Source organism: Lagenorhynchus albirostris, chromosome 5 (assembly GCF_949774975.1).
Source record: "Lagenorhynchus albirostris chromosome 5, mLagAlb1.1, whole genome shotgun sequence".
Classification (NCBI taxonomy): Eukaryota; Metazoa; Chordata; class Mammalia; order Artiodactyla; family Delphinidae; genus Lagenorhynchus; species Lagenorhynchus albirostris.
In genome coordinates this window covers 36,167,073-36,185,960 of record NC_083099.1, presented here as the reverse complement: position 1 = coordinate 36,185,960, position 18,888 = coordinate 36,167,073, and the positions used below count along the sequence as shown (strand labels likewise).

General features: G+C 38.7%; 1 protein-coding gene across 1 annotated transcript in view; it reads left to right on the top strand.

Annotated features, from left to right (window-relative positions):
• The window catches only part of COL6A6 (collagen type VI alpha 6 chain), a 109,839-nt gene that overhangs the window by 12,483 nt on the left and 78,468 nt on the right, over positions 1-18,888 (top strand). Inside the window, exons 7-12 of the mRNA XM_060149191.1 lie at positions 1,116-1,685; positions 8,940-9,283; positions 9,367-9,445; positions 14,220-14,374; positions 17,064-17,156; positions 18,586-18,639. Of these exons, the coding sequence (XP_060005174.1) occupies positions 1,116-1,685; positions 8,940-9,283; positions 9,367-9,445; positions 14,220-14,374; positions 17,064-17,156; positions 18,586-18,639 (1,295 nt within the window). The remainder of the gene's footprint in view (positions 1-1,115; positions 1,686-8,939; positions 9,284-9,366; positions 9,446-14,219; positions 14,375-17,063; positions 17,157-18,585; positions 18,640-18,888) is intronic.

Here is an 18,888-nt window from a genome sequence, read left to right as displayed (position 1 = left end):
TTTAAAACTTATTTAACTTTCCTGTTTTTCATATGCCTTGCCTCCTGAGAATGCAGCTACTGTCTTTTTCTTTCACAAAACTAAAAAAATCCATCTGGATCTCACTGAAAACCAGAAAGAATCTCTTACTTTCTGTTGGCCAATGTCTAAAAATCAATCTGCCCCTTTCAAGTCCATTGTAGAAGTTGAAATTGAACGTTTATACTGGAAGTTTTCCCTTGGGCACTGAAACAAAGGAATTTAATGAACTAAACAATTCCCGAAGGATCTGTTTACCCTATATTTTATCTCTTCCTTGCTTATCTCGGCTACAGGAATCTCAGACACCTTTAACATTTTCTGAGGTTAAAATGAGAATTAATAAAGTTAGTTCAATGGTGAGCTCTCTGGGGAATTCAAGGAAATGATAATGCTTTCCAGAAGGCTAAGGAACACACATGAGCTCGTGCCAAGCATAACTCATTCACTGGCAACGGCCTTTCACATTCTTTTTGTTAATTTGCTGTGTTAAGACAAGGGAAGCATCTCTAAGCCATAGTGCGTTGTTCAAAAACATTTTTCTCAAGTAGACATTTTTGCCTGTATACACCAGAAAATGGGCTGATTAAGAAACAAACTGACTAGATATAGGCTGGAAGTCATGATTCTCAAAGCTCAATTTGCCCTAAGAAACTAGAAAAGCACTTATTGGCTCAACTGGCCAGCAAGGCCAAGCCAATAATACAGACCATCTGTCTCTTGTTTGCATCCCTAAATGGAGGTGTGTTTTTTCTTGCTATGCTGCTACTGTCACTGAGCTTTCTGGAAGAGTTAAAGCTAGATTGCAGGTGAGAACAATATTTCTGTGGCACCACACCCATTTCTTTGACATCTCGGTGTGAGACCAAACAGAAAAGCCAAGAGAAGCCTAAAAGGACGTGGGAATTGTATATGCCTCATGCTGCCTTTATGCCCAATTGTTTGTTTTTGTTTCCTCTCCAGTTAATGGGACCACAGGGTGGCTTAAGCTAAGAAACCAGCTTCAGAAATAGCATTTCTCTGTAGCTGGAAACATTTGACTTCTGCTGGGTTAGAGAAAGAATAAAAATCTGATTTTGTTGCTGTGTACTTTGTAGATTGTGAAATTGAAAAAGTAGACCTCGTGTTCCTCATGGATGGTTCGAATAGCATTCATCCAGATGACTTCAAGAAGATGAAGAAATTCTTGGCATCTGTCGTTCAAGACTTCGATGTCAGTGTCAACAGAGTGCGTATAGGAGCTGCCCAGTTCAGCCACACCTACCGGCCGGAGTTTCCACTGGGAACTTTCATCGGCAAAAAGGAGATCTCCTTTCAGATTGAAAACATCCAGCAGATCTTTGGATACACGCACATTGGCTCTGCTCTCCGGCAGGTAGGGCACTACTTCCAGCCGGACATGGGCAGCCGGATCAACACAGGTACCCCGCAGGTGCTGCTGGTCCTCACAGATGGCCAGTCCCAAGACGAAGTGGCTCAGGCCGCGGAAGAACTGAGACACAGAGGGATCAACATTTACTCCGTGGGCATCGGGGATGTGGATGACCAGCAGCTCGTTCAGATCACCGGGACTGCCGATAAAAAACTGACAGTTCACAACTTTGACGAACTGAAAAAGGTCAAGAAGAGGATCGTTCGCAACATCTGTACCTCGGGGGCTGAGAGCAGTGAGTATTGAAAGTGTCCTTCGTGTTTGTTCCTTCCCTGGGGCTGGTGGGAAAACGTAGCTTTGTGCCTCCGGATTTCAAATTAAGCTTTTCACAGTTATCAAGTATTTTTTGTGACTTGTGGATTAAGAAACAGGATATTGGAGAGACTCTGTCCTTTTCTCTCCCCTTCTCCTGGGAGTACATGCCCCCTCTGTGAATGGGAATGCCTCAGCTTCAGAAGGTGTGAGGAGAAGGCCGTTGTTTACACTCTGGTTGGTTTCAGAGGCTGAGGAATGTGTCCCAAAGAAATGAACTATTTGACAGACTTGGGTTGCCTGGCAACGGGGCTGCCAAGTGCTGCCACAGGTAGGGAGGCAACATCTGTAGAGGTTTAGAGCTTTGTTATGAAACTTCACTGCAGAAGTTGGTAAATATCTTCTTAAAAATTAGCACATTTTGACATTTTTCCAATAGATTGAAAGAAAGGTCTTCAAGGATAAATAGCTTTTTCTATTTTTCTAAAAGTTCTGACTGGGTTAGCTGTGATTCTGTATAACTACCTGTGGATTATAACTAACCCTGGATTTCCACTTGGGAGAGGAAGGCTACAGGGTTGCTAAGAGGCAGCTCTGGAAATGGACAGTTAACTGGGCTGCAAATCCCCACTCCATGGCTATTTTTTCTTGGACAAGTGGCTTAACTTTTCTAAGTTTAAAATTTTCTCCTCTGTAAAATGTGAATGACAGAACACCTAGTTCAGAAGGTCACTGTAAAGATGAAATGAGAAAATGCATATGTAACGTTACTTTGAATAAACATGACACCTGGGATGCCATTATAAAGTCACTTCACTTTTGTCTACCATTGACCCATTCAGTTTATTCATGGGGGTCAGCTCTTCCCTTGCCCTCAGTCACTTTCAGGAAATAAGTGAACCTCTTCTTGGTGATGAATATGTCCATCCCCGTGGAACTATTCAAACTTCACGTGAAGGTTACTGCGAGAAGGTTACTGTGCTTTCCCTGCCACAGGCCACTCACCATGACAGAAGCGACTGCACACGGTTGGCATTCTATCCATTGTTCCCAACCTCCCACTTCTGCCTCCTTCTCCCAGGCCCTGCCCTCTTCTTACTGACCATGGTTTCTGGCCTCTCCAGAATGGGCTGGAGAAGGGAGAGGAGCCAAAGAGATTCAGGAAAGTTCCTACTTGATGGCATTTTTCAGGACTTCGTTTTCTCAGTAGCCCATGTCTAAAGCTGGGCCCATTCATGAATGTTTCAAAGACTTCCCCTCCTGCCCCCACCCCCTCCACCCCTACCAAAGCACATTTGTCAGAGCATCACTGTCTCTCCACCATAGCTCCCCTGAGGATGGTGAGCATCTCTCAATTCCAGATGTTCCCTTATGCCTTTCTCAGCCACCGGGCATCTAGTGATGCCTCCAGCTTTATCTGCTGCCAGCTCTTTGCCCCTCCAGGTGGCCTTCTTGGATGGGAGATCAGAGGAGCCCAACAGAGCTCTTTCTTACATGCAGCTGTATCACCTCCATGGGAAACAATTACATGTCAATTTCCCCAGTAAATACTGGAAGTTCCAGCCCCCTGGTGTGGGTGCCTCTCCTTTGCAGAGAGCAGCGTGCCATCCTGTCTCATTCTTTAGAATTTCTAGGCTGTGTCATCTCCAAGTCACCTCTCAAATCTCCTCTCTCTTGACTTAAAGAGGACGTTACCTCCTCTCCTTGTGTGTGTGTGTGCTTGCGGGGAGAGACCTCATGGCACACCAACCATCGTCTCCAAAAGTGCTCCTCTAAACTCCAAGCTCAAACCTTTTATAAGACCCAGTGTGTGAGCCAAAGGTTAAGAGTCCTGTCATTGGTCAGGAATTATCACCTTTGTAAATCCCACTCTACTTTCCCCCCATACTTTGGAATGTGCCTGGTGACCTCAGCCAAACCTTCCACATGACTTTCCTTTTTCACATGAAATACCCATTTCCAATTATTAGGCAGAAAATGATCCCAGAACCATCTAGTCTGTCCTAGAGAGGATGAAAGAAGACCATGTGGAAAGTCAAAACAGCAGTCATGAATGTATAAATAAATAAATAAATAAATAAACAAATAAGGAAAGTACCCTATAAAGGTAAACTTGAAGTGATTACTGTAGCAAACAAGAATGTATGAGGCCTTTGTAGCCAAGCCTGGGCTGAGGAATAATGAGGCTAGAATGATAAAGCTGATAAAGCTTCAAAAGCCTGTGCAAACATAGCGGAGGATACTAGCTCCTCTTAAATGACAAACCCCCAAATCAAGGAAATCAGACAGTAGCTTGGTGTGTCTCAGAGCAAACCAGATTCAGAGCCTGAACATCCAGCTTTGCTTCTTATTAAAATATGCACCACTTTGGAGAGGTCACTCGCCTTTCTTTTCACATTTGTGCAGTTACATCATCTCTGTTTCTCTGATTGTACTTAGGCTTCAATTTATGGGAAAGGATGGTCAGCTGCATGGAGATATGAGGGAAGAATCAGTATTTCTTGTGCATCTGTGTAGGGTCAAGCATTTTAAAGTGTTTTAAATGCATTATCTCATTAAACTCCCAAACCCTCTGTGGTTTGGTTTCATTCCCATTTATAAATGAGAAACTGGGGCTCTAAGGAATATTGGTAACCTGACCCAGATCATACAGGAGGCAACAAAGTAAGCAAATTTTGAAACCTAGGTCTGTCTGATTCCAACCCATTTGTGGGTTGTTAAATAAGCTGCCAGTTCTCTTGATATAATCGCTGTCTAGGTTATCTGATGCTTACATTATAAGTGATGTGCTTCAACAATTAATAGCTGAAACTTATCAAGACATCATGGGTTTATAGCTCAAAAGCTGCTGCTCCCTAAGGAAGCCACTCACTGCTAAGCTGTCACTTCTGACAGCACAATCTAACACTTGTAACCTGCATGATCTGGCATCACTGGACACCCTGGAGGTGGTGAAATAAGGTCGTTCAGCGTAGGAGCTCCAGACAGGCCTGGATCTGATTCCCACGTGCAAGATCCACCATAATAACTATGAGACCTCAGGCCAGCTTCTCTAAGTCACAGCTTCCCCTTCTGCAAAATGAGAATTAGAAGCATTTCTACTTATTCTGTGTTTCATAAGGACACGTGAGGAATGCATGGGAAGTGTGTATAAATGTTCAGCATGTCTTGGTAACTCTCACAGCGTATTACAGAGGGTATCTTGAAGTGATCTCATTAACACAGGTACATGGAGTGATGCAGTAGTTTAGTTCACAGAAGGACAATGTACCAAGAGTTCCTTGGTTCAGGAACTTTAGTAGTTTAGCAACATTTCAGAGCCATATTCCAATTTAATGCCTCAACATGCATCACATTCCCCTAAACAACTCCAAAGTCTGTTTTCTTATCTTCATTCATGCTTATTCTCCTGATTTTTTTGGAGTCTACCTATTCTGACCACCCAAAGGAGACCCCAGGCAGTTTTCAGGGTATGGACTTGCTGCCTTTTCTGGTGTGGAGCCGTGACTGGGTAGCAAAAGAATCGAGAGTACCTCTCATCTTTTTCATCATCATGGAAGATGAGTCAAAAAGGAGATTCAGCAAAAGGCCAGTCTGATGAAGATGAAGTAGACACACCCTCAGGAATTGGCTCAAGGAATGTGGGAAATATAAGGAAAAAATAAACGGTCATTTCCAACTTTTCTTGACAAGAATCTCTTTATGTTCCTGTCTTAATAGCATTCTCTAGAAAGCAGAGCTTAAAGCACAGTTTATGTGCTAATACTCCAGTGGGAATACAGTCCCAGGGAAGCAAGAGTGAGTGGAGGGAAGTGATACAGAAAAGAGAAAAGTACATACAAGATGTACATCACCAAGCTAGCTACAGCTTTTGAGAAAGCATCCCTGGTACGTTGGTCCTGCAGAACATCACCCAGGGAAGCCTCAGAACCACTGCACAGACCAGCCTATCAGGGGGAATAAAGGCTGGTTATCTGCCGGTTCCTTCCTATCTACTGCCTCTCACTGGTCAGAGTTCACCCCATGGAGACTTACTCTCCCATCCTACTGCATCGTGCTATCAGCCCTTTGGAAAACCAGATACGGGGCCAGCAGTGCATTGTATCTGTGGCTGAAGTAGTGGAAGGGGCCAGAGATCCCGTGAGTTCAGCTGGGTTGGACGTGGGCACCAGAGTCATTCAGGAACTACCGCAGTGAGAATGATGGAGGCCGTGTCAAAGCCTGCCCATCCCCCATAGTGTGGGAGACCCAGCGATGGCGGCTGCCAAGGCTCTCCAGTGGACAAATGTCCAACTCCTGTGTGTGTGTGCGGCCGGGACTGAGGGAGGGGGAGGGCAGAAGCAATCTGGGAGGTATATAAACTAGGTCTTCACCTAACTATATTTGCTAGATCGTTCTTTCTCTTTTTTTCATCTAAGATATCCCCTTCTTTCAAATCTCCAAAGAAATTTTTCTCTTAACCCAGTTAATAACAGTCAACAGCCCGACTTTGCCCTTTGCTCAAAAACTTTTGAGAAAAGGGAAAATAATCTCAAAAATCTGTCTTCTAATCTTAAAAATATACCCTACCATCTTGACAGTATTTCTTTCTTTTCTTAAAAATTTTATTGAAGTATAGTTGCTTTACAATGTTGTGTTAATTTCTGCTATACAGCAAAGTGATTCAGTCATACATACATATATATATATTCTTTTTCATATTCTTTTCCATTATGGTTTATTACAGGACATTAAATATAGTTCCGTGTGCTGTACAGTAGGTCCTTGTTGTTTATCTACTTTATATATAGTAGTTTGTATCTGCTAATCCAATTTATCCCTCCCCCATCCCGTTCCCCCTTTGGTAACCATAAGTTTGTTCTCTGTGTCTGTGAGTCTGTTTCATAAATATGTTCATTTGTTTGACAGTATTTCTTAATACTAAAAGTCTGCCATCATTAACTCCAATTAAGGACTTTCTTTATAAGTCAGATAATTAAAATCAGCTTTGGGGTTTAGCAGGAGACCATTACTGTCTAGTTCAATCCTTTTTTTTTTCTGTTCTTTTGTATTTTTATTTTGAAATATATAATCTTCTTATTTTTATAGACAAGAAAATTAATGCCCGGAGAGGTTAAGAGATTTGGCAGAAATTATTTGGTAGTAACACGGAAGTGACCTGTACAGGACTAAAACTAAACTCTGCCTCCCCAATCCAGGGTTCCACACTGCTATTTGGCAAATTCTCAGAGTACTAGTTTACTTGTGTTTATCACCCTCTGTAGCCAGTCCCATGGATTACCTTCTTAATTTCCCTTGCATTTATTACCCCCTTTTGATTCCCACTCCTGTTATCCTATTGATAACTACAATCCTTCATTATTTCTCTTTGGAAATCCACTTTTAGCCTTTTTCCTAGCCCACTTCCAAAATCATCCCTGCCTCTTCAAAGGCCTCTTGAGTTGAGGGCAGATGTCCTGCAGAGTCTGCAAGGCCATTCCATGATTTGTATGGACCACTCTCTCTAATTGTATGTAATTGTAGACATATGACTGCCACCTCTGGACTTGTTCCCCAAATTCCGTTCCTTTGATCACATTATCATGGACTCATTTGTCAATTTGAATTAGTTAAACAAACACCAGGAACTTGTTTACTAGAGTTTATAATCTCAGTAATCTAGACAAAAAATTAAAACGCTTTATTTTTAAAGGGGACAGTTCCCAGGAACACTCAATGACATTTTGGCATATTTGCCAATGTTTGTTTTTTCACAAGAGACTGTTTTCCTTGAAGGCAGTAAAGTGTTTGGTGAATGAATGGTTTTCTGTTCAGGGATTAAAACAATGTTCATCCAAGAGTGAAACTTTCAATCTCAAAATAGAAATGAAAGGATATAGATTTAAGAGGAAGTTTGGAAGGGACATATTCGAGTGCTTCCTTCTGACTAGTTCCTTTCTTTTTATCTCACTTTCTGAGTATCGGAGAAGACATTTTCCAATTAAGTACAGTAAAATAAGAAAACTCACCTTTCAGATGTTTTGATGACTTTGATTTACCTTGAATGTCATGGTGAAAATTGATTATCAAATAAGGTTTCTTCTCCCTCACCCAACTCTTTTATCATTAAAAGTGAATCAAGTTCCTGTCCCTTGTTTTAAGAACTGAAACTGTTGTTTTGGTTTCAAAGACTTGCAAATGCCCAACTGACCAGTGTGTCTGGAAGGCGGGCGTTTGTCTACACAACAAATATCTGAAAAACTGCTTCTCTAAATAATGCAAATTAAAATTAAACATCCCTATGCCTTATTTTACCAAGCAAGCTGTGTGTGTGTGTAATTTGCTGGAAAAGGTTGAAGTTTCTAGTCAACCTAAAAGTTCTTGAAAAAGAGTGTATATGTCATAGGATTTTACCCTTCTCATTATCTTCCTGTTAGGAGGGTCAGCTTAAAATTTCAAGCCCTTGTAGTTTCTCCAGTGCTTAAATGTCTCTAGAGTTAATAAGGATGAGAGCAAAGCACTTTAAACGCAATGCTTCTCTAAGTATTTCTTAAACTCCAAAATAGCAGTGGCTTTGGCTTCCTGAGTGGCTGAGCTCTGAGCACAAAGCCATCTTTGACACGGTTGAATATGGGTAATTCGGTACCCAGTTTCTTCACTTGAAGAACTCCAACCAAGCAAGATCTCAAAGGGTCTCACAGAGTCTCTATTTTTCTTTCTACTTTTTCTTTTCTGAGTGGATGTTAGGAGACAAAAAGAGGAATCAAAGATTCTTTTCAGAAAGATAAATCATCAAAATCATTCCTTTAGGAGTCTTTTGTGATTTATTTTTTCTAAATTACTTTCTGTATTCAAATGTTTTTTATATTTCCCTTATAATTATAATTTAATATTTGTTGAATGACCTCAGTTATAAATAGCATGATATGAATCTCCTATTTTAGACTGTTAACATTTCCACAACATATTTCAGCTATTTAAGGGACTACATAGCTTTCTCAATGGACACAATGAAATCTTTCAGAACTTCATTATAGAATCATCTAGATTTTATAGATGCTAAAAAAGTAACACTTTAACAGCTTGTGAAAGAGTGATTCTGAGCCTCTTCCATTATTCACTCATGCTCTTTCATTTTTTCCAACTTTATAACTGGGACAGAAACAAGAATTCCAAGTCCCGTGATTCAGATATGACATCCAAGTCAAATAAAGCTATTTGTTAGTCTAATAAGATATGATTTTCCCTTGAATCCTAGATTGCTTTGTGGACATTGTGGTGGGATTTGACATCTCAACTCAGCAGAATGGGCAGAATTTGCTTGAAGGTCAGTCTTGGATGGAAACTTACCTTCAAGACATCTTACGTGCCATCAGTTCCCTCAGTGGGGTAAGCTGTGAGGTGGGCACGGAGACTCAGGTTAGTGTGGCTTTTCAAGTGACCAATGCCATGGAAAAATATTCCCCCAAGTTTGAGATCTACAGTGAAAGCATACTGAACAGCTTGAAGGATGTAACAGTTAAAAGACCATCTCTTCTCAACGCAAACCTCTTGAGTTCTCTGTGGGGTGCATTTCAGAATAAATCAGCTGCTCGGGGAAAGGTAACTTGGTTTTATTTTATTTATTGGTCTTTGGTGCAATGACTTCCTTTTTACTCATTTTTCTTTTTTGAATACTTTCTTAGGTGGTTCTCTTATTTTCAGATGGATTGGATGATGATGTTGAAAAACTTGAACAAAAATCTGATGAACTTAGAAAAGAAGGTACCAAGCATGGGGAGGACTGGGAAAGGAGTGTTGATGAACTTTATAATCTCAAAACTCATTTCTAACTCTTACATTTCCAGACACTCAAATAGCACTGAATTTGCCAGCCTCTCCCCTCTGGATGCACTTGGCAGAGCAAATGAGCTCTCACAGCATTTTGGCACCTACTTTTTCCTCTCCCCATATGAAACAGCGCTGAATACGGTGTCCTATCCTTTCTCTCATATTACCTTATTTCTTCTTCCTAAACTTTCCTGGAGGATGTTCTTGTCTCCCTTGCCCCGCATTATCTAATATTGCTATATCTTTAGTGTCAGCAGAAGTGAACCATGTATATTTCTCCTTGACTAAGGAATGGGAGAGTTGGATTATTTTCTTCTAACACTCTTAAAGTTTCCAGAGTTACAAGCAGTGTTGGACAAGTTTACTCATGTTTCGGGATTTCATAATCAGTTCCTTCCTTCAGATAACAGATGGACCAACTATGGTGTTTATGAGTTTGTAAAGTTCTGGCACCAGGCTTTCGACTTTAGAAACCAATGCCTATTCTGACTCATTGTCAGTTCATACTAAAATATGGATCAGTGGAAGAAAAATGCATTCACATGTTCCGGTTTGACTGAAAATAGAAATACTTATAAGTGGATGTAATTGGTACTCCACCCAGACCCCTTTACATACAGGTTCCCCCATCCTCCAGCTGCTAACACATTACCCACAGGTTCCCCTTTCTCTGAGGAACTGCCCTTTGCCAGTGGGAGCCACCTTACCTGGAATGTTACTCCCCATCCCACACCTGGGCAGCAGGTAGAGTTCAGACACTTGGACCTTTGCCTCAAAGTGGCGCCAGTTTTGTAGTGTAGCTCATGCTCCAGAGTTCCCAAGGGGTCAGGTTGACGCTAGATGTTAGCTGAAACACTGTCTTGCTCAGATCCTTCCCCAGTCCTACCCTGCTTACCTTTGTCCCCTTCTTTCAGAAAGTGCTTCCTCAATAAATTGTGTGTGTCCAAATTGCTATCTCAGGCTCTGCTTCTAGGGAATTTAGCCTAAGACATCTGTCTCCCAGGTTAACTATTAGAGGCTGATTAGATTTTGTCTTTTCTGTCTGGTTCTCTTTCCTCCATCTTAAAAAAATTGCTGAATTCACTGAATTCACAACTGAAGAGTAAGAATTTTTATTTTATTTACTAAATCTGCTTCCCTTTATTCTGTCAAGTCTTGGCTTTTTTCCTGATCTGAGGTGGAGATGTTAATGAAGACTGAGAACAGGACCCTAGAGTGGGTGGGTAGGGTTTTCTCAACTTCAGCTTTTCTTTTGTGGGGGAAAGATGTTTCTCTTACAGACAACATCGGAGTTTTCTCCAGGAAGTTTCTCTCGGAACACCCAGATTTCTAAGACCAATCTTCTTTCTTCCAACTCCCAAGGAAAAACTAGTAAATGAGTTTCAACTTCAGAAGCTAGATTTTGAATATCCTCAGAAATTTAGAATCTTTTTTCAATATTCAAAAATCAATTATATTTCCAAATGCTAACGAAAAACTGGAAAACAAAATTTAAAAAGCCATTTACAATGTACACACAACGTGAAATACTGAGGTATACATTTAACAAAATATAGTTGTTTGTTTGCTGAAATTACTAAACAATGATATAAAGACTCAATATGGTTAAATTTCAATTTTCTCCAAACAAATCTATAGATTCAGTTAAATCGCAGTCAAAATCATAGCAGGATATTTGTTGATCTAGAAAAGCTGGTTCAAAATGTATGTGGAAATGCAAAGGAGCCAAAATAGCCAAAACAACTTTGAAAAAGAGGCAAAAGTTGGAGGACTCACACTAGCTACAATCTTTGAATGGGAAAGATAAAGGGGTGTGGGCCATAATGTTCTTTGAAAAGTGTCGAATGTCTCTCAATAGGAACAAAGAGCACCTCTGGCTCTGGCTTCCCTTATCTAAATATAGACAATTTCAGTTGATGCTGGGCCCTATGATCTGTTAACCCAGGAGATCCTCTCTAACTTGAGGCCCAGAATCTATACATGTAAACTGTGCCATCACCGTGAAACAAGAGGAGACCGGGAGAAAAGTATTCTCAATGATGGATATCACTTTAATCCATGTGGATTGGGGTATGAATCAGTTTCTTCATTTTAAAAAATCCAGTACTCTAGAATCTTCTCAGTGATTCTTTATTCTTCCAATTTTTGAAATCTTTTCTTTCTTAATTCATTTTTTAGGAATTGAAGATACTATTTAAGATCATATGACTCATGTACTGGATGAGTCTGAAAGGATCAAGTCCTCCATCCTGAGAAAAGCAGTTACAAATTATAGTTATATGCATATTTTCTGCAAATAAACAATCCCATGGTTCTCATAACTCTTATTAAACTTTTACATTTCCTGGAACTTATAAGAAAAATCAGATGTGAGATCTTTTTCCCTTATAGATAGACCCACTGGCGTGCCTTCTTTTCATCATTAAATGCCAGTTGATGAACTCAGCATTCTTCATTGCCTCTCCCAGCCCTCATCGCCCTTCTCCCCATCCTTCTCACTCTTGGAAGAGTGACAAGCTGTCTTTGTTTGCTTGAGACAAGTCAGAGACTGTCAGCACTAAAACCAGGAAAGTTCGGGCCAACCAGGACAAGTTGGTCATCTTACTCTTTGGTATTTCTTCCTTTATTCCACTTCAGCAACCACACTGTTTGCATCTCTTAGAACTTGAGCCTCCCACTCTGTCCCTGAAACTGTATTCTCTTCATTCTCCTCTTCCTCTCAGAGTCATAATTCTATCATATAAGAACGCACTCAACTCTGCCAAGTCCTTGAACATTCTTTATCTATTCTGAGCCATTGGTTTTTAGGTCCCATTCAAAGAATTCTTCACCTATCCCTAATAAAATGAGAAAAGTTATGCCAATATAGTCATGTTTTCATAAAACTAAATTTATTCAACTTTAGGACTGCTCTTTATGATTATGTCCTTCGTACATTTTTGTTATTAAAATGCACTCTGAGTGTAGGCTTTGGAGTCAGGCTGTCTGGGGTAAACCTTTGCTTGTTTGTAAAATAGAGCTGTAATCGCACTTACCTATAATGTTGTGCTTGTATCTTACAAATAAGATAATGCATGTAAAGCACTTAGGCAACTTCCAGGCACATAGTAATTATTAATAAATGAGAGCACAGTTGTTGCCATGGTTACCTCCACCCTAATGATTGCCAGATTTATTACTATCATCATTTAATGTCCTTACTTTGCAAAATAAGTCAAACTTTTGTTAGTCTCTAAAAGTTTTATTTGAAGTATTCTATAAACTTCCAAGCCTATGAGCCACAGCTCTGGTTGCTTATATGACATTTGTTCCTGATTGCCTGACAAGGGGTCCTTTACTGTCTCTTGTACCTATAATTCCAACTGGATTGTCATTTAGAGCTGTGCTTCTCAAACTTTAATGTGCATATGAATCACCTGGGGATTTTATTAAAATACAGATTCTGATTCTGTGGGTCTAGAGTGGGGCCTGAGATTCTGCACTTCTGATGAGCTTCCGGGTGAAGGCAGTGCTGCTGCTCCAAGGATCTCCCCTTCAAGTGGCAAAAATTTAGAACACTCCCTTTCTTGACATATGAATTCCTCTGTGTTTTAGCATGCTCTATGGACTCTTCATTATTATTTTATTGTTATTGAAATATAGTTGATTTACAATGTGTTAGTCTCTGGTGTACAGCAAAGTGATTTAGATATATATAGATATATTCTTTTTCAGATTCTTTTCCATCATGGTTTATTACAGGATATTGGATATAATTCCCTGTGCTATACAGTAGGACCTTGATGTTTATCTATTTTATATATAGAAGTTTTTAATCTGTTAATCCCAAACTCCTAATTTATCCCTCCCCCACCCCCTTTCCCTTTTGGTAACCATAAATTTGTTTTCTATGTCTGCGAGTCTGTTTCTGTTTTGTAAATAAGTTCATTTATATCATATTTTAGATTCCACATATAAGTGATAGCATATGGTATTTGTCTTTCTCTTTCTGACTTCACTTAGTATGATAATCTCTAGATCCATCCATGTTGCTGCAAATGGCATTACTTCATTCTTTTTATGGCTGAATAATATTCCATTGTGTGTGTGTGTGTATATATATATATATATATATATATATATATATATATATATATATGTACCACATCTTCTTTATATCCATTCATCTGTTGATGGACATTTACTTCCATGCTTCCATGTCTTGGCTATTGTGAATAGTGCTGCTATGAATATTGGGGTGCATGTATATTTTTGAATTAGAGTTTTCTCCAGATATATACCCAGGAGTGGGATTGTTGGATCATATGTTATCTCTATTTTTAGTTTTTTGAGGAACCTCCATACTGTTTTCCATAGTGGCTGCATCAATGTACATTCCAACCAACAGTGTAGGAGGGTTCCCTTTTCTCTGTGGACTCTTTTAAACTCACTATCTTACTTCATATCATAGAGAACTCAAGGATCTGTTATAATTTATTATATAAATTATTCTCCAATTTAGTTTATTTTGAAAAATGGAATTCCTTTTGTTCTCTGATGATGGTCTTGTCACTTGACAGTTTTACAGTGTGTGGTTGGGGGAAGTGGACAGTAAAATGAGTGTTCCTCTTGCAACTGGTTTCCTGGAATAACAACTCAGATACATATGCAAAAAGATTAAAGTAACCAAAGTCCCCTCACCTGGAGAATTGTCAACTGTGTTGGCTAGGCCTGAATGCCCTCATCACAGTTGCTCTGGATGGAGCCACCAATTCCAATGACCTGGCTGACCTTCTCTACATTGAATTTGGGAAAGGATTTGAGTACAGGACACAGCTCACTCTTGAGATGAGGGATCTTGGGAGCCGACTGTCAAAGCACCTGGTAAGTTATTCAGAAAAAGCTGGTGAGTTTAAACTTTCTATTTGTTTTGTATATAGGTTTCATATTTAGGCTTACGAATTTGAACTAATTTTGTTCATTTGGGAGTGAAGTCAGGCTTTTCTGATTTCGTGCAAAGCCCAAATAAGAGGGTGTTTTGAAAGAAATGTAATATAGTAGACAGATGTCAAAGCGTGTTTCTTTTTGTTGTTGTTATTTATTTATTTATTGAAATATAGTTTATTTACAATGTCGTATTAATTTCAGGTTACAGCAAAGTGATTCAGTTTTATATATATATATATATTCTTTTCAGATTCTTTTCCCTTATAGGTTATTACAAAGTATTGAGTATAGTTCCCTGTGCTATACAGTAGGTCCTTGTTGGTTATCTATTTTATATATAGTATGTATATGTTAATCTCAAACTCATAATTTATCCTTCCCCCCCCACTTTCCCCTTTGGTAACCATAAGTTGGTTTCCTATGTCTGAAAGCATGTTTAATTTATATGCTTGGCAAAAAAAAAAAAAAAAAAAAAAGAAGAAGAAACTAAATAGCACCTACAATCCTGCCCAAATTACAGTCAATAAACATAAGTGCCCAAGAGTGTCTGACCAGTAGGGGTGACTCGGCTGCTCCCTCAGCCAGCCAGTTTTCACGTCCCTTGCAGATCCTAAGTGCCATGACTCACCACACTGAATATCATTCTTCTGTTTAAGATGTGTGTTTTCTATATAAAATAGATACCTAATAAGAGCCTGCTGTATAGCGCAAGGAACGCTACTCTGAAGATTCTTTTCTATGGGAAAAGAATCTTAAAAGGAATGGATATATGTGTATGTATAACTGATTCACTTTGCTGTACACCCGAAACTAACACAACATTGTAAATCAACTATAGTCCAATAAAAATTAAAAAAAAAAAAAAGATGTGTGTTTTCTCTGCAGCATGACCTGTGAACGAGAGCCAAATCCATTGAGAGTTCAACTAAGAAAAGAGCATCTCATCCAATCTGGAAGAAAAACTAGTGATATGATGATAGACCTCCTATGATGTACTTTAGAATGAAAAGTTTTTTAAAGGTTGTCTTGACTGACAGAGATTTTTGCTTTATGATCTATTTTTAGAACCTAACACCTAGATAAAATGCATCGCAATCCTATTTCTTTCAGAAACATACAAGAATTCAACTATTGGTGAAATATTACCAAGATATCTAGCACTACTTTCACCTTTAATGAATGGCTGATAATTTGTAATTTGCTTATAATTTATAAAATCTGTAATCAGCATATCAAGATACTTTCCAATAAGGTTCTAGCTCCTGCTACTTTCTGCCTATAGAGTTTGTATATAGATATGTGACAGTGTGTTCAGTGTAGTAATTATATAAAAATAATTACTTAGAGAATATGGAATTTTTGTTGTAATTCCTTTCTACATGGGAAGACGGTGTCTACTTTACAAAAAAATTTTGTGTCTACTGCTCTTTGAAATGTGTAATTTCAAATTGGTAATCCATAGAGGGAGGAAGTTATTCTTCAAACAAGCCTATCACTTTTTAGATATCACATAAATGCAACACTGTATAAGAAAATTTTAATTTTAGAAATAGCCAGTTTTAATGTTAACAGTAAAAGAGTTGATGCTGTAGGATTTTAGTGATGCAAAGAAAATTGATATCATCTAACATGAAATCACAGAATCCATTTTGTTGTTGTTATTTGGTTTCACACATTTCAAGTTTTATTGGGTTTTCAGGGGAAAAAAACAGAGAGTTTTCTAATGTCAGAAAAGAAACATTATATAATAAGAAACAATTAAAGAGGGGAAGTTGCTAAGTGATTATAACAAAACATTTTCATTTTTTAATCACACTAGAATTTTGATAGGAAACTTCTCAACACAAAGATTGATTCTACCCCACTAAGGCAAAGCATAGTATTTATTGCAAGCAGAATTTTCGTAAAAATAAATCTTGTGGGTTAATTGTAAAAATTCAGTGGAATATGTACATTTTTTAGAGGATGACTAACTAGGTGCAGGATGAAATTCACTCAAATTTTTTTGCCAAAAAAACATTTTATTTTGGCCAGACTATAAAATGTGACCAGAGTATAAAATCTCTTCACGTGCCCACCCTCTACAGCAAGTGCTTCTGAAATGTTGGACATGTAATTGGTGTCTTTGAAATCCTGTCCCACACAAACTGTTCTGGAAGTGTCGATCATTGAACTCCACGCCAAGCAGTGTGACATTGAACACTGTCTATATCCTCCGGCATACAAAGATTTCATAAAACAGGAAAAGGAGAAAACAGCATGTATTCATTTTATTGAACAAAATATTAGGGGCAGAATTATATAGGGTAATTAACAATACAATGGTCAGTGCTGGGATGGTGTGGGCACAGGAGATCTCATTAATAAATCAGTGTGCAATGAATTGGCCGTGGCTAAACTGATGCCTTTTTGAGAACACAAAACGTCTTTGAGTTGATTCTGAATTCCTTGTATGGTGCAGATCACAGAAGGAAAGATGGAAGGTAAAAAATGTCTCCTGCATCCTCTCCAGAGCAGTGTCACTTGAGTGGTGAACAGGCTTCTCAAATCACATCCCTGAGCTTGTGTGGTGTGTGATTTTGGGAAGCGATGCCACCAAATGTAATGTATTCCTACCCTCCCCAAGGTCAATGTTGCAGAAAGGACATGCTGCTGTTTATTCTGCAAGTGCATTGGAGGAGATGGCACAGTGGGAGACCCTGGACCAGCAGGGAAAAAGGTGATTTTAGTTACAATCATGGCTTACTTTATTTGAATACAATATGTTTTTCAGACCCAAGTTTAGGTAGAAATAAGGGATGTTTTTAGCTTCTAGGTAGAAGCTCCTCTTCTTATATGTCATACTCCTCTTCTTATATGTCAAATTAGATAGCTTTTTCTTGGCTTTCTAAATTGGATACTTTAAAAAACTTTTCTATGCAAGTATCAAGAGAAAAACTGCAGAGATCATTGCTTATCCCATGTTCTGGCAGTGATGACCATGATGCAGAAAAATAAACTGTGATCTCTCATGTTGAATAATGAAAACCTCCTGAATACTGACGAGTTATTTCAATTTCCACTTGTAATGGAAGCAGAGGAATTTAAATAAAGTAGGGAATAGGTTGTACAGTCTGCTGAAAAGCTAGATCAGATCACCCTGTCATAGCAAGAGACACTAAGATGTTTCATTCAGCTCTAGCCAGACCAAAATGTTGCCAAGTAAAACAGGCCAAGCATAGAAACAATAACTAACAACAGATTCGTGTATGTAAAAATATGATTTTGGGCTTGAGGAAATGTTCAAATATGTATAAAAATACTATGGGTATGTTTAACAATTTCAATACTGCTTATTTACATGTGTGTTTGATTATTGAATAATTTATAGATAGCACTATAAGTTTCAAATCACCATGGATGTCTCTCTGAAGAAAGTTTTTGGGCTAATTATTTCCTGAATGCTTTGATTTCATGTAAAGAGAATGACAGAATTTTAAAATTATTTATTTATTTAATATTTATTTATTTATTTGGTTGCACCGAGTCTTATTTGCAGCAGGTGGGCCCCTTAGCTGTGGCATGTGGACTCTTAGTTGCGACATGCATGTGGGATCTAGTTCCCTGACCAGGGATCAAACCCGGGTCCCCCTGCATTGGGAGCATGCCATCTTACCCATTGCACCAACAAGGAAGTCCCAAGAATGGTAGAATTTTTTTAAAACAGGTCTCAGAAAAAAACAATGGAAAGAAATGTGTGTGGTCTATTTTATGTGTAGCATAAATCCTCAAAAAGAACTTTTTAATGAAAAGAGGATAATTCTAGTTTGTCAGAAGCAACTATAGCTGTATTCATTTGAATGCTTGTCTAGAAAAAAAAAACTCCAACTCTATATATAACACCTGAGAGAGTTATGGAAAATATTATGATTCACACACACACACACACACACACACACACACACCCGTGAGTTATCTGGATACTTGTCTCAAAATTCCATTTATTTTTATGTGTATAAATGCAGCTTAGGTTATGGAGGGGGAACCGTTTTTTTCAAAATCATACTATTCTACATAAAGTAAAACTGTAAAGTTGAAGAATTTTGCTTGATTACCTCTGGGTTTTGGTCTATGGAGTGCTAATGTATCCTTCCTTTCCTTATTTCCAGGGACCCCCAGGTTTTAAAGGCAGTAAAGGCTACCCGGGAGAGGAAGGCATTGCTGTAAGTCAAGGTTTTTTCCAGCTCCATTTATTCCTAAGAACATATCTATAATATGAAATCTTTGTGTCAATTCAGAAGGAAGCAAGAAAAGTCAAGTTCTAAGGATTCGTAGGCAAAGTCTGAGGTCTTTCCTAATCTTCATCAGGCTTCTGGTGGTCACAAGTGTTTTATTAACCTACTGTCTCCTCTTTGACTATCCACCAACATTGTATAATAAACTCAATGCAAAAGTTATCTTTTTCACTGAGG